Source organism: Grampus griseus (assembly GCF_964374135.1).
Source record: "Grampus griseus genome assembly, chromosome: 1".
Lineage (NCBI taxonomy): Eukaryota > Metazoa > Chordata > Mammalia > Artiodactyla > Delphinidae > Grampus > Grampus griseus.
Window position 1 is genome coordinate 138,323,347 of NC_139017.1, and position 14,666 is coordinate 138,338,012.

At 37.3% G+C, this 14,666-nt stretch overlaps 1 protein-coding gene across 10 annotated transcripts in view; it reads left to right on the plus strand.

Annotated features, from left to right (window-relative positions):
• The window catches only part of IFT25 (intraflagellar transport 25), a 33,437-nt gene extending 23,550 nt beyond the window's left edge, over positions 1-9,887 (plus strand). For 7 of the 10 annotated variants that reach the window (XM_082658891.1, XM_082658888.1, XM_082658882.1 and 4 more), the window contains 4 exons: positions 3,270-3,376; positions 4,991-5,059; positions 7,249-7,292; positions 8,496-9,370. In XM_082658891.1, the coding sequence (XP_082515017.1) occupies positions 3,270-3,376; positions 4,991-5,059; positions 7,249-7,292; positions 8,496-8,720 (445 nt within the window). In that variant the 3' untranslated portion in view covers positions 8,721-9,370. The other 3 variants (XM_082658883.1, XM_082658889.1, XM_082658890.1) reach the window with 2 other exon arrangements.
• Positions 9,888-14,666: the final 4,779 nt, after the last annotated feature.

A 14,666-nucleotide genomic window follows, 5' to 3' on the forward strand; every position in this document is an offset into this window, starting at 1 on the left:
ATGAAGCAGACTTACAGATCTAGGGAACAAACTAGTGTTTACCAGTGGGGAGAGGAGAGGGGGAAACTATTGGGTGTAAGATAGGCTCAAGGATGTATTGTACAACATGGGGAATATAGCCAATATTTTGTAATAACTGTAAATGCAAAGTAACCTTTAAAATTATATAAAATTAAAAAAAATTTTTTTAAGAAAATTAGTAGACATAATGAGGATAATGATCAAAATGCACCCTTGTGGTATTTCCCCAAAGAGCCTTCCCCTTCCAGATGGCAACAAGGAAAAATAAGCTTTGGAATGAGTCCTCTTTACATATCTTGTAACCAAATAGCCTTTTGAACTACTCATAATATTTATTTGAGTTTCAGTTTCTCCAGGTGTGTGTGTGTGTGTGTATAAAGCAAGAGCTATTGGCCACTAAAAAATATTGCCTTTGTTCGCAGATTATGTGAATCTACACAACCCTAAGGAATCTGCAAAAAACTGCTAGAGCTAATAAGTAAATTTAGCGAGGTCAATACACAAAAATCAATTGTATTACTATATACTAGTAGGAAGCATTTAGAAAATGAAATTTTAAAAAATTCCAATTACATTAGCATTTAAGACGTGAAATAGTTAAAAATAAATTTAATAAGACATGCAAGACCTTTACACTCAAAACTATAAAACGTTGCTGAGAGAAATGAAAGAACTAAGTAAATGAAAAGATATACTACATTCATGATTGGAAAACTCAATATTGTTACAGTGGCTGTTTCTCCCTTAAATGACCTATAGATTCAGTAAATCTCGATAGACTTTTACATAGAAATTAACAAGTTGATTCTGAAATGTGTATGGAAATGCAAACTAATCTTGTCAGACTAATTTTGAAAAGAAGAAATCTTAAATTATCTGATTTCAAGATTTAAAATAAATACACAGTAATCAAAACAACATGGCATTTTTGTAAAGATAGATCTATATAGATCAGTGGAACAGACTAGAGAGCCCAGAAATAGACCCACACATATAAAGTCAATTACTTTTTGACAAAAGGCTAAAGATACAGAAACAGATCAATGGAATAAAATGGAGGGGCAGAAGTACATACACCCATAGACAGTTCATTAATTTTAGGAAAAGACACTTAGGTGATTCAATAGGAAAAGGAAAGTCTTTTTCTTTTTTTTTTTTGGCAGCATTGGGTCTCCATTGCTGTGTGCAGGCTTTCTCTAGCCGTGGTGAGCAGGGGCTACTCTTCATTGTGGTACACTGTCTTCGCATTGTGGTGGCTTCTCGTTGCGGAACACGGACTTTAGGTGCACGGGCTTCAGTAGTTGCAGCACACGGGCTCAGTAGTTATGGCATGTGGGCTCTAGGGAGCACGGGCTTTAATAGTTGTGGTGCGCAGGCTCAGTAGTTGGGCTTAGTTGCTCCGCGGCATGTGGGATCTTCCTGGACCAGGGATCAAACCCGTGGCCCCTGCATTGGCAGTCAGATTCTTAACCACTGCGCCACCAGGGAAGTCCAAGGAAAGTCTTTTTAACATGGTGCTGGAATGACTGAATAAACATGTGGATTAAAAAAAACCCTCAACCCCTGCCTCATACTAAACACAAAAATTAATTCAATATGGATAATAGAACTCAATTCAAAGCTAAAATAATTAAGTTTCTAAAAGAAAATACAAGAAAGTACTTTTGTGACAATGAAGTAGGCAAAGGTTTTTTAATAAAGACACAGGGCTTCCCTGATGGTGCAGTGGTTAAGAATCCTCCTGCCAATGCAGGGGACATGGGTTCGAGCCCTGGTCCGGGCTCGACTTCCAACCACTTTGGAAGTCTGACATCATCTTATAAAATTAAACATACCTTTACCTTATGACTCAGCAATTTCACTCCTAGTAATTATCCAAGAGAAATGAAAACATATCCACAAAAACACCTGTACAAGAATGTTTATAGAAGTTTTACTCACAATAGTAAAAAATTGGAAGCAATTCAAATATTCAACAAAAATATCAAACAAAAAATGAATAAACAAACTATAGCATAGTCTATGGTGATAGGAATCAGAGCAGTGGTTGCATAAGGGAGGTTGTTTGGAGGGAAGAGAAGGGAAGTTTCTAGAGTGATGGAAATGTTCTTTATCTTGATTAGGGTATTGGTTACCTTTGCGATATTGGTTACATAAGCATATACATTTATCAAAACTTTGAATTGCACTTAAGAGAAATTCCACTGTAGGTAAATTTTACCTCCAAAAGAGAAAGAAAAACCTTATATAATTAAAATAGAAGTGATTATTTCTGTAGTCAATACTATATATGTGTGTGTGTGTCTAGGTATATATGTAATTTTACATAGTATATGACCAACATTGAGTGCATGTTTTAATTTTTTTCAACAAACATCTGTTGTGTATCTGCTGTGGGTCAGCCATTGTGATAGTTGCTGGGGATATAAAGGTGACTAAGAGAAAGTGGCTGGACTTATAGAGGGTGTAGTTGGAGCAATAAAAACACAAGAGGAAAGTGCTAATGTAAAAATGGATGCTGTGTGTGAGGTGAGTGCAAAGGAGGGAGAAAGTTATTGTGATTTGTTGGGGTTGGAGAGATGTGACCAAAAAGTGAATAAACTTTTGCACGGGAAGAAGGGCTTTTTTAGGTCAAGAGAACCTCATGAACTAAGGCACAGAGGCATGAGCCTACATGACGTGTTTGCAGAATTTTAATTGGTCCAACGTGACTACAATAATGGGAGATGATATCACGATGGGGGACGATATACTTAATGATGGGACCAGATTGTACAGGGTCATAAAATTCCATACTAAGGAGTTTAGATTCATAGGCAGTAAGGGGTCACTGCTTTTAGGCAAGAGTGACATCAATTCCATTTTTTTAAAAATGTATCTGGTAGTAGTAAAGAATTATTAAAGTTGGGGAGAGATTAGAGGCAGAATGAACAGTTAAAAGGGGTTGTGGGACTTCCCTGGTAGTCCAGTGGTTAAGACTCTGTGCTCCCAACGCAGGAGGCCCAGGTTCGATCCCTGGTCAGGGAACTAGATCCCGCATGCCACAAGTAAAGATCCCATGTGCCACAACTAAGACCCGGTGCAGCCAAATAAATAAATAAATATTAAAAAAAAAAAAAAAAAAGAAAGGGGTTGCAAGAATCTGGTGGTCGTTTATTTTTTTAAATAGTTATTCACTAGAATTTTGTGATTAAACATTTCTAAACATTTGGCTATTTTTTTCTCTTTTTCTTTAAAATTAACAATAGAAATCCAGAAACATTTTGGACCACCACAGGAATGTTTCCCCAAGAGTTCATTATTTGTTTTCACAAACATGTAAGGATTGAAAGGCTTTTAATCCAGAGTTACTTTGGTAAGCATGATATTTTCATTTCACTTCACTTCATTAATTTTCATCATCTTTCAGTTTTTTCATAGGCAGAAGGCACATATGTAAACTTTTGGCAAAACACTGATTTTTTTTTTACCGCATGGAATCCAGTTTTCTTGCTGGGGTTGATGGGTGGGGAGTATGGGTTAACTGCCTTGAGCACAGTTAGCCTCTCTGAAACTGCAAATTTGAAACCCTTCCAAAGCACATAATAATTTCCATGCAATTTACTACGTGAAAGCCTTTGGCAAAAGACCGTGTTATGAATGTAAGAAGCCAGCTTGCCAGAACACTAGGTTTCTTGACATCTTTATTCCAGATTCTTTTGGCTAAGGGTTCTCTGTCAAATTTTTTCTGACAATCTGATAATCCTGATTATTTGCATTTGATAATTTTGATTCTTTTATTAATAATGGCATTTTCTGAGGGATTCAGGAAGACTATCTCCCACTGGAACATCATCCTAATCCTGTCTTATGTTTATTTAAGGATAAAGTATGTCAGACAAAATCATGGCAGGAAACAGGATATACCCCAGATGACTCAAATGAAGAGACATTATTGATGGGACTACTTACAGAATTATGGCCTGGGTTAAGGGAACAACTAGGGATGGTGAGACACCCAGAAAGTGGCTACAGCAGTAAGCCATTACCTCCCCTGGGCCAAAGGAAGGAAATAGTATTGCTGGAGCCCAGTGAGTGCTGGAGCCCATGCATAAGAGCCTGCCCAACAGGAGCTGTAACCAATGAACGGACATAACAACTGTCAGACACGGCACTGAAATGGGAAGGGCGCGGAGAAAATACAACCTGATGTCACTTCCCCACTGCTCTTCAGTTTCCTTCCAGTGCCTCCAGTTGGCCAAATCCAACCAGTAGTCAGTGGGCAAGTGAGTCCAGGTGATGCAGTCCCCCGGGGTCCTCCCCACAGGGCACAGAACACAGAAGGGGAAGAATGGATTTGGGGTGAAGGGAACTGATTTAGGGGTAAAGGAAAAAACAGTGCAGAAGGAAGATGACTGCATTTTCTCTTCTGTCATTAATTGCGAAGGCTCTGGAGTCAGACCTAAAGTCTGAATTCCAGTTCTAGCACTTACTAGCTCTATATCATTGAACACTTCACCTGGCTTCTCTAAGTTGCCTGATTTCTTTAAGCCTGTTTCCTCATCAGTAAAGTAAGTTAATAATACCTTTCTCCTAAGATTGAAGTCAAGAGTCAATGAATATGTCTGACTCATAGTAGTTTCTCCATAAAGTTTTATGATCAAGACCACTAATGGTATTATTTACCAGTGTACAAAAAAACAAAAACAAAAATCTAGATAATTCCAAATGCAGAAAGGCCCTACTAGCTTTGTGTTGTATGCTTGCAAACACTTGTAAGATTACAATTACACAGTCTGCATTTTACTGTAGGGACTTACGGAAAAACGGAGTGAGTGAGTGATTTTCAGAACATGTTGTTCCTGATCCCAGTACTTTGTGCAGTCCCACCAATGCCTGACGGTCTCAGACAAAGGAAAAAAGGAATACAGGACAGCAACATAGAATTAGATAGATATTAACACTTTATTTTGTTTCTTTACAATGTCAGTACGGACCTTGAGGATTGAAAAGAGCACTTCTAAAGAGCCAGTTGATTTTGAGCAGTGGATTGAAAGAGGTATGTGCTGTTTCACCAACATTGTTCTGATCATGAAGAAGTAGAGAATTGTCCTTTACTCTGTATTTCCAACTGGGCTGCATTTTGGTGAAAAAAGATGACTTGAATGATACTTGTGACATACATATATATATATTTAAAAGGACCCTAGGTACCTTCTCCCCTATAAAGCTAGTGACCAGTCTTTCCTCCCACAAACCACCCCCAAGAGGTGACTAGGAACATTGAATGTTGAGGCTCAGGACTCAAGGAGACGAGGCATAGTAAAGAGAGTGAGTGAGACACGGAGTAGAAAACAAGGGATTTAAGTGGAAGCGTACATATTGAGTGGTGGGAACTCCAGCCTCCTTCCTGTGCTCTGCTCAGCGACCAGGAATATAGCCCCAGCCAGGAGATTGGAGGATTCATCTTTGGAGAAACTGAATGGTCCCAGAAGATCTGTGGATACTGACACAGGCTAGCTCATTCCTGGTCACCCTATCAAAGTCCAGTAGTCAACGAGTCTGGCTCATGCACATTTTTCAAATGATCTATTCATGAGTAACAGAAGCCAAAAATCACCAGACATATGATGAAGGCCTTAAAACCTCAATATAATCAAGCCTTTAGCTCTATTTCCAATCTATAGGAAAAGGGGATAGAGAACAAATTAAATGAAACCACGAGGAGGCAATATGAGAAAATGAGGGACATTTACAGGACAACTGACCTCCTCTCTTCAGTAAGTCAATGGTGTGGGAAAAAAGTGTGTGTGGGAGAGAAAGCAGTTCAAGATTAAAAGAGACTTAATTCTGATTTGAATAAACCAACTATAAAAAGACAGTTAGGGGGACAATGGGGAAATTTGAATATGGACTGGATATTAAAGCATTTTTTATTGTAATATGATAATGGCATTGTAGTTATATAAGAAAATATTCTTATTTAGAGATAGATAACCAAATATTTAAAGGTGAAATGTAATTATGTCTTAGACTTTCTTTAAAATACTTTAGCAAAAAAAATTAGATAAATCAAGTATGGTGAAATTTTAGTAATTGCAAATTCAAGATTATGGGTATATATAGGAGTTATATCCTGTCTTTTTTATGTATGTTTGAGATTTTCCAATTTTTCATAATTTAAAAAAATGAAGCAAATGAAAGAAGAGGTTATTATTAACTTCTAGTAGAGAAGGAGTTGTCTAAGAAAGAAAATGTGTCACAATTTATTACTTATTTCAGCAGTAAATAATGTTTAGATAGATAATAGTATAACCATCAAGTATTGATTTCAAAATTGAGAGGATGGCAGGAGGGAAAATTTGCAGGAGGAGGAGGAAGAGGATATTGGTCCAAGAGACATAAATTTTACCTACCATAATATAAAGTCAGTAAAAAATTTATAAATCAAGAAAAGGAGTATAAAACATAATTCTAGGAAAAACAGCTTAAAGTGTTGAAAACATTTGCCTTTAGGGAGCAGGACTGGAGGAAAAGGGATCAAGCAGGGAATTACTATTTTTCATTACTTCAGAGAAAGTTTAGGAAACAGAAAGTCATACATAATCTTACTTCCCAGAAACTTCCCTTTTTGTACTACATGCCTTTTAAAATTATGTACACTATTTTGATACAAACAAAATTAATTTCTAAATAATGTCGACATTATTATATCAATTAAATATTTCATGTTTCCAAAAGAATGTTTAATGTGATTAACTCATGACCAAATAAAATAATCTGTCCTAAAATTACACAATTAAAGGTTTTCTAAAGCTGGACACCAGAAAAGATCAATTCGTGGGTGGCATAACTCAGCATCATAGTGAAAATTCATTGTGAGAAACTGAGCCCTAGTCTGTACCCATGAGAATGGTAAGATGGCTCCTTTCAGGCCTGCAATTACTCTTAGTAACTTGATCCTTAAAAAGGACTTTCACATTTTATCAATTCTTCACTTTATATTCCTTTACTGTAATTTACATTTACTTTTATTTATACTCACTAGAGATATTTTATAGCTCATAGTTTATCTTTCATACCTTTTATATCAAATATCTCTATTTTTATATTGAATTTTAACCCCCAAACACTGGTAAATCTGGTCTGACTATAGTTTACCAGATATCGTGTGTTGCTGAATATAAATTTCAATATGTCCTCATGCATTTTGAGCCCTACCTCAATTCTGTTGAATTTGTGTTTTAGATCTGGTACATACAGAGGGGCAGCTTCAAAATGAAGAAATTATGGTAAGTAAATATACTTTGAAGAGATAAACATTATCTTTAGCCAGCACAGCATATTTAAATTTTACACCTAACTCCATAGTCATAAAGTTAATAAATACCCTCATAATATTATAGGTTCTGTGTCTCATCAACCAATAGAGATGGTTATTCTCAATAATATATGACAGTATAATAATAATATGACAGCAAGGATAGAACAGAATTCACTTGTTTTTGTTTTATTTTGTTTATTCATTTATTTTGAAGTATGTACTTGCTTTCCTTTCACTTGATTCTGTAGGCCTTATAGAATAGGAATCAAAAAAGGTTGAGATGCCAAAATCGGATGTTAATTTAAGTATGAAAGGACAAGGGAGATTCAGATAAGGGAACTGGAGCATAGGATCAGCAACAAATAAGCCAAAGAGAGATGAGGTGAAAAGAGAACCAGCAGTTTCCAACAACATTCCATTGGGCTTTGCTTGTCAAGTGGAATGAATGCCCATTGATGAGGAAGCTGCTGCCTCATCAGGAGTTTCTCTGTTCCTGCTAGTTTGTCAGGCCCTGGTTTTAGACAAACACAAAAAGCCAAACAACTGTGAATATGTGTTTTTTAGGTAGTAGTGTTTATTTAACTAAGGTGTCTCTAAATAAGGGTTAAAGAGGTACCTTGTCCATTAGGTTTCCTTCTTCACAACTTACTGGCAGCTGCTATGAAATCGGTGTTTCAAATGATTCTCTAGGAGTTTTTGAATCCTGTTAATTATCTTCTCTACCACCTAAGTGTGCCCAATGACTGGGGAGGCCAGTGGGGCCAGAAAAATGATTAATTAGACTGAATTTTATCTTCCTGTTTTTCTCCATCTTTATTAATGGGTTATGGTTAGTAAGCCTCTGCTGAGTATTTTGTTTCAGGACTCACTGTGGATCAGGGAGGGTTGCAGCATCATAGAGCATTTGGAGAAAAGTAAGGGGGAATGGAAGGCTGTAAATCACCCAAAGTTTAGTACCCTCTCACAACAGCTTTTACTATACTTATTTTCTTCTAGTTGTTAACCAAATGCATTACATAGTTATAATAGTATGTATGAAAAAATTTGTAACTTTTAAAAATTTAATATTGTATCAAAAGCTTCATAATTATAATTTTAAAATTAAATGTATGCAGATAGATGTTAACTGATTTCCTTTTTCCTCTCTCTGTCATTATAACTAATACTACAGCGGACATCTTATGCCTGTTCCTGCTACCACAATGTTCACCTTTTTAATTATTTTCTAAAATTAAATTTCAAGGAATGGAATTACTGGGTCCATGGGTATAGACATATTTATAGCTTCTTATATATACTGCCAGATTGCTTTTCGGAGACTTTTTTTACATTTTTATATAAATGTAAAAGTATAATATTCAGGGTAGTGTATTCTGAGGCATCATCCAACAAATGAAATCTCTTATTATGAAAAATACTTCAGAAAAACACTTTAAAAAAATTAATCAGGGCTTCCCTGCTGGCACATGGTTAAGATCCGCCTGCCAGTGCAGGGGACACAGGTTCGAGCCCTGGTCCAGGAAGATCCCACATGCCACGGAGCAGCTAAGCCCGTGTGCCACAATTATTGAGCCTGCACTCTAGAGCCTGTGAGCCACAACTACTGAGCCCTTGTGCCACAACTACTGAAGCCCGTGTACCTAGAGCCCGTGTTCCGCAACAAGAGAAGCCACAGCAATGAGAAGCCTGCACACCGCAACAAAGAGTAGCCCCCACTCGCCACAACTAGAGAAAGCCCATGTGCAGCAACAAAGACCCAATGCAGCCAAAAATAAATAAATAAAATAAATTACTTTAAAAAAATTAATCAGAATTGTACAGTGCAATTTTTAGCTCCACCTGCTATTCTTCCTCAAACCAAGGCTGATATTTGGCTGCTACATATCAGAATAACTGTACTGTTACATGTGGCTGGCTTCTCTTCTGAACATTATATCTTATAAATCATTATATATTTAGAATATTATTCTTGCATCAAACACTTTCTTCTGCTAACTGCTTGTTTAACAGTTAACTAGAATTCTAAATCATCTATATTGATTTTTCCGCTACAGGTACATGATGGCCACGCCACTTACTTGAGATTCATTATTGTATCAGCCTTTGATCATTTTGCATCTGTGCATAGTGTTTCTGCAGAGGGAATAGCAGTCTCAAATCTTTCTTAATAATTATAACAAAATACTCTTGCACTATTTTTTAACAATATATTTATTTAAACATGAAGTTGTTATTATTAAAGGTATTTGTATCAATCTGTTTCAGTTTTTATTTATTTTCTCTTCAACATTTTGTAGGAATTTGGTTCATCAGACAGCAGTGACGGCCACCGTGTAGGTCATAAGAAAGCTTTTGCTTCGGTATACAGCTTAATCAAGGACGTGACTATACATGAAAACAACTGATAATACATTGTGTCCCCACAGTATCTAACATAGTACCCTTCAGATATCAGTGCATTAATTTTTAAATTTATTGATTGATTGATGCAAAGGGCTAAGGGAGCAATATGGAAAATAAACAATGTACGAGTTCAAAAAAGAGAAAGTATTTATGGGATGGTTTCTTTGAGGTCATGGAACTTGAACTGGGCCCTGTAGGACAAATCATTTTATTTTTTTCTCTTTATTTTATTTTGTTTTGATTTCAAGACCTCAGAGAAGAGTTAGGAAACATATAATCTTACTTCCCAGAGACAACCATTATTGATATTATTTGATTTTCTTTATATTTTGGGAAGGAAAGGAACAGGATACGACAGATTCGGGTGGGGATATAAGACTTCTCTGAACATATTATACAACTTGAATTTGAAAACATAAATAAATAATATAGCCAAAAGTTAAAGAGCAATTCCAGAATGTTGAAAACAACAGAAATGCATGAACCTAACTCTGTTACAATTGATAAACCCACAGGAAAAAAAAAATGGCATTAGAATATAGTATTTTATCTATGCAGTCTATGTTAGTCTCTTTTTTTTTTTATTTTTTTTATTTTTGACTGTGTTGGGTCCTCGTTTCTGTGCGAGGGCGTTCTCTAGTTGCGGCAAGTGGGGGCCACTCTTAATCGCGGTGCGCAGGTATGTTAGTTTCTTACAGCTGCTATAATAAAGTACCACAAACTTGGTAGCTTAAAACAATAGAAATCTATTCTCTCAGTTCTGGAGGCTAGAAGTTGGAAATCAAGGTATTGGCAGGGTTTGTTCCTATCAGAGTTCTGAGGGAGAATGTGTTCCATGCATTTCTTTTAGCTTCTGGTGTTTCTGGCAGTCCTTGGCATTCAGTGACTTGTGGCACCATAGCCCCAGTTTCTGCCTCCATCGTCATATGGCATTCTTTCTGTGTTTCTCCACATCATCTTCCCTCAATGCATATTCTGTCTTCTCCTCTTCTTATAAGGACACTGTCATATTGAATTAAAGGTGCACCCTACTCCAGTATTATCTCATCAACTAATTACATCTGCAATGATCCTGTTTCCAAGTAAGGTTGCATTCACAGGTACCAGGGGTTAAGATTTCATCATATCTTTTAGGAGATGCAGTTCAAGCCACAACACAGTCTTAGTGAAATATATATGTGATAGTTAATTTTATGTATCATATTGACTGGGTCACAGTGCCCAGATATTTGTTCAGACACTATTCTGGATGTTTCTGTGTAGGTATCTTTGAGATGACAGTAACATTGGTGGACATTGAGTAAAGCAGACTGCCCTCCATAATGTGGGTGAGCCTTATCCATCAGTTGAAGACCTTAGTAGAACAAAGACTGACCTCCCCTGGGCAAGAAAGAATTCTGCCAGCAGATGGGCCTTCAGACTTGTATTGCAACATCAGCTCCTCCCTGGGTCACTGACCAACCCTACAAATTTTGGATTTGCCAGCTTTCTTGTTATCACATGATACTTTCTTACCAGTCTCAGCATTCTAAAAAAGTAGCAAAAGAGGGACAGCCACAAAGTGCCAACACTTTGAGTCTCTGCTTGTATCATATTTGCTATTGTCCTGTTTCCCAAATCATGTTATATGGCCAAGCCCAGAGTCAGAACAAGAGGGGTCTACCCAAGGGAATGGATATAAGGAGGTGTGACTAAATTGGGAGTGGGGAGGAAGTGGTAGCCACTACTGCTAGAATCTACTACAATTAAACATGGTGCCTCCTGATATGACGCAATATGAAGCGTATAGACCAACCTATGAAGTGCTCTTGCCAGAATTACTGAGCCTGAATCAAATCAAGTTCTAGAGTTATCTTTCACTTTCAGGAAGTTCAAGAGAGAGAGGAACAAGTAAAATGACACCACAAGGAAGCAAATAGACTTGTAGCCATTAATGCAGCTCAGTGAAATGCCCAGATCTGTGCCTTCTCTGCCCATGGTAAGATATACTTCCTGGCCTTCTTTGGGTAGGGCCATGAGACCAATTCTGGCCAATGAGATGAAGGGTAGTTGAATTCCAGGCTGAGCATTTAATTGCCTTCAAGAGACCCTTCAAAACTCTTTTCTCTCTCCCACAATGACCAGCAATGTTATTCTCCACAGTAACTACTTCATCATTCTAGGTCTGGGAGTGAGACTGATGATAACAGGTAGCAGAGGTCCCAGTCAATCTGAGGTACACATAGAAGGAGAAATAAAGCTTCATTGTTTTTTTTTGTTTTGTGTGTGTGTGTGTTTTGGCCGTGTGCAGGATCTTAGTTCCCCAACCAGGGATCAAACCTGGGCCCCCTGCAGTGGAAGTGCAGAGTCCTAATCACTGGACCACTGGGGAATTCCCAAGTCACTGATACTTTGGAGCTGCTTGTTACCCCAGCATAACCTGGCCTATCCTGGCTGATATACAGACAAATCTAGAATATGGCTTATCCTACAGGACAAGTGACCTGGTTTCTTCAACAAGTCAGTGGCATGAAAAATGCTAATTAATTAAGGAAGGGGATCCACTCTAGATTCAGAGAGATGTAAGAGCCCCAAAAAGCACATGCTATGTGTGGATTTTATTTGGATGCTGGTTTGAGCAAACCAACCGAAAAAAACATTTTAAAGATAATTGGGGAAATCTGCTTATGGACTGGGTTTTATTGTTCATTTTGCTAGGTGTGATACTGGCATTAAGCTTATCTAAGAAAAGGCCCATATTTTTCAGAGATGCATTTAGAAGTATGTAGGGTAAAATAACATGGTATTTGGGATTTGCTTTAAAATACTTGAACATATTTTTTTAAAGGAAAAAGTGTTCGTTGAATAAATATAACAATAAATTGTTGGACCCAGGTTATGGATATATGGGGCTTCATTGTACTAGTCTTTCTACTTTAATGTATGCTTGAAATTCTTCATAATAGACAAATAACAATAAATAATGCTACAGAGGATATCTCTGTGCATAAATCTTTGCCTACCCCTCAGATGATTTTTTTTTTTTTTTTTGGCCATGCTGCGGCATGTGGGATCTTAGTTCCCCAACCAGGGATCGAACCCATGCCCCCTGCAATGGAAGCACAGAGCCTTAACCACTGAACCACCAGGGAAGTCCCACCGATCATTTTTTTAGAAGAGATTCCCAGAAGGGAATTAGACAAAGTTAGGAACAGTTTTAAGGCTTTTGATACTTTCTGATAATTTGCTTAACAAGATTTGTTGCACAGATTTACTTACTCTCAGAACCGTAAGTTTTAAATAAATGGAGGAGAGTAGAAAAGCTACTTCAAGAGTAACGGTGCCATCAAAGATATGAAGGTGAGTACTCTCATAAAACGTATTTAGGGAGTGATGAATACATACGTCTGACTAGGGCAAAGGAGAAGACTAAAACCAGACATTGCAGCCAGATCAGAAAGAGCCTTTAATGCTTTCAGATATTTTCCCATAACACTGGAGCCATTTAAGGTTTTTGAAAAGGAAGGTGACTTAGAGCAATTGTGTTCATGTTCAATAAAATCAAACACTGAGGATTTTCCTTTCGCCATCTTCCTAAACTGGAATGTCAGTAATTCTTTGTTTAAGAAACACTGTGTTAATTTGTATGGAAACACAAAAGACCCCGAATAGCCAAAGCAACCTTGAGAAAGAAAAACGGTGCTGGAGGAATCAGGCGCCCGGACTTCAGACTATACTACAAAGCTACAGTAATCAAGACAGTATGGTACTGGCACAAAAACAGAAATATAGATCAATGAAACAGGATAGAAAGCCCAGAGATAAATCCACGCACATATGGTCACCTTATCTTTGATAAAGGAGGCAAGAATATACAGTGGAGAAAAGACAGCCGCTTCAATAAGTGGTGCTGGGAAAACTGGACAGCTACAGGTAAAAGAATGAAATTAGAGCACTCTTGAACACCATACACAAAAATAAACTCAAAATGGATTAAAGACCTAAATGTAAGGCCAGACACTGTAAAACTCTTAGAGGAAAACATAGGCAGAACACTCTATGACATAAGTCACAGCAAGATCCTTTTTGACCCACCTCCTGGAGAAATGGAAATAAAAACAAAAATAAATGGGACCTAATGAAACTTAAAAGCTATTGCACAGCAAAGGAAAACATAAACAAGACGAAAAGACAAACCTCAGAATGGGAGAAAATACTTGCAAATGAAACAATTGACAAAGGATTAATCTCCAAAATAAACAAGAAGCTCATGCAGCTCAATATCAAAAAAACAAAAAACCCAATCCAAAAATGGGCAGAAGACCTAAATAGACATTTCTCCAAAGAAGATATACAGATTGCCAACAGACACATGAAAGAATGCTCAACATCGCTAATCGTTAGAGAAATGCAGATCAAAACTACAATGAGGCATCACCTCACACCAGTCAGAATGGCCATATCAAAAAATCTACAAACAATAAATGCTGGAGAGGGTGTGGAGAAAAGGGAACCCTCTTGTACTGTTGGTGGGAATGTAAATTGATACAGCCACTATGGAGAACAGTATGGAGGTTCCTTAGAAAACTAAAAATAGAACTACCATATGACCCAGCAATCCCACTACTGGGCATATACCCTGAGAAAACCATAATTCAGAAAGAGTCATGTACCACAATGTTCATTGCAGCTCTATTTACAATAGCCAGGACATGGAAGCAATCTAAGTGTCCATCGACACCTAGAGGGGTGAGATAGGGAGGATGGGAGGGAGACCCAAAAGGGAGGAGATATGGGGATTATATGTATATATGTATGTGTGTGTGTGTGTATAGCTGATTCACTTTGTTATAAAGCAGAAACTAACACACCATTGTAAAGCAATTATACTCCAATAAAGATGTTAAAAAAAATAACAACAACAAAAAAGAAATACTGTGTTAGACTGTGTTAGGCTTAC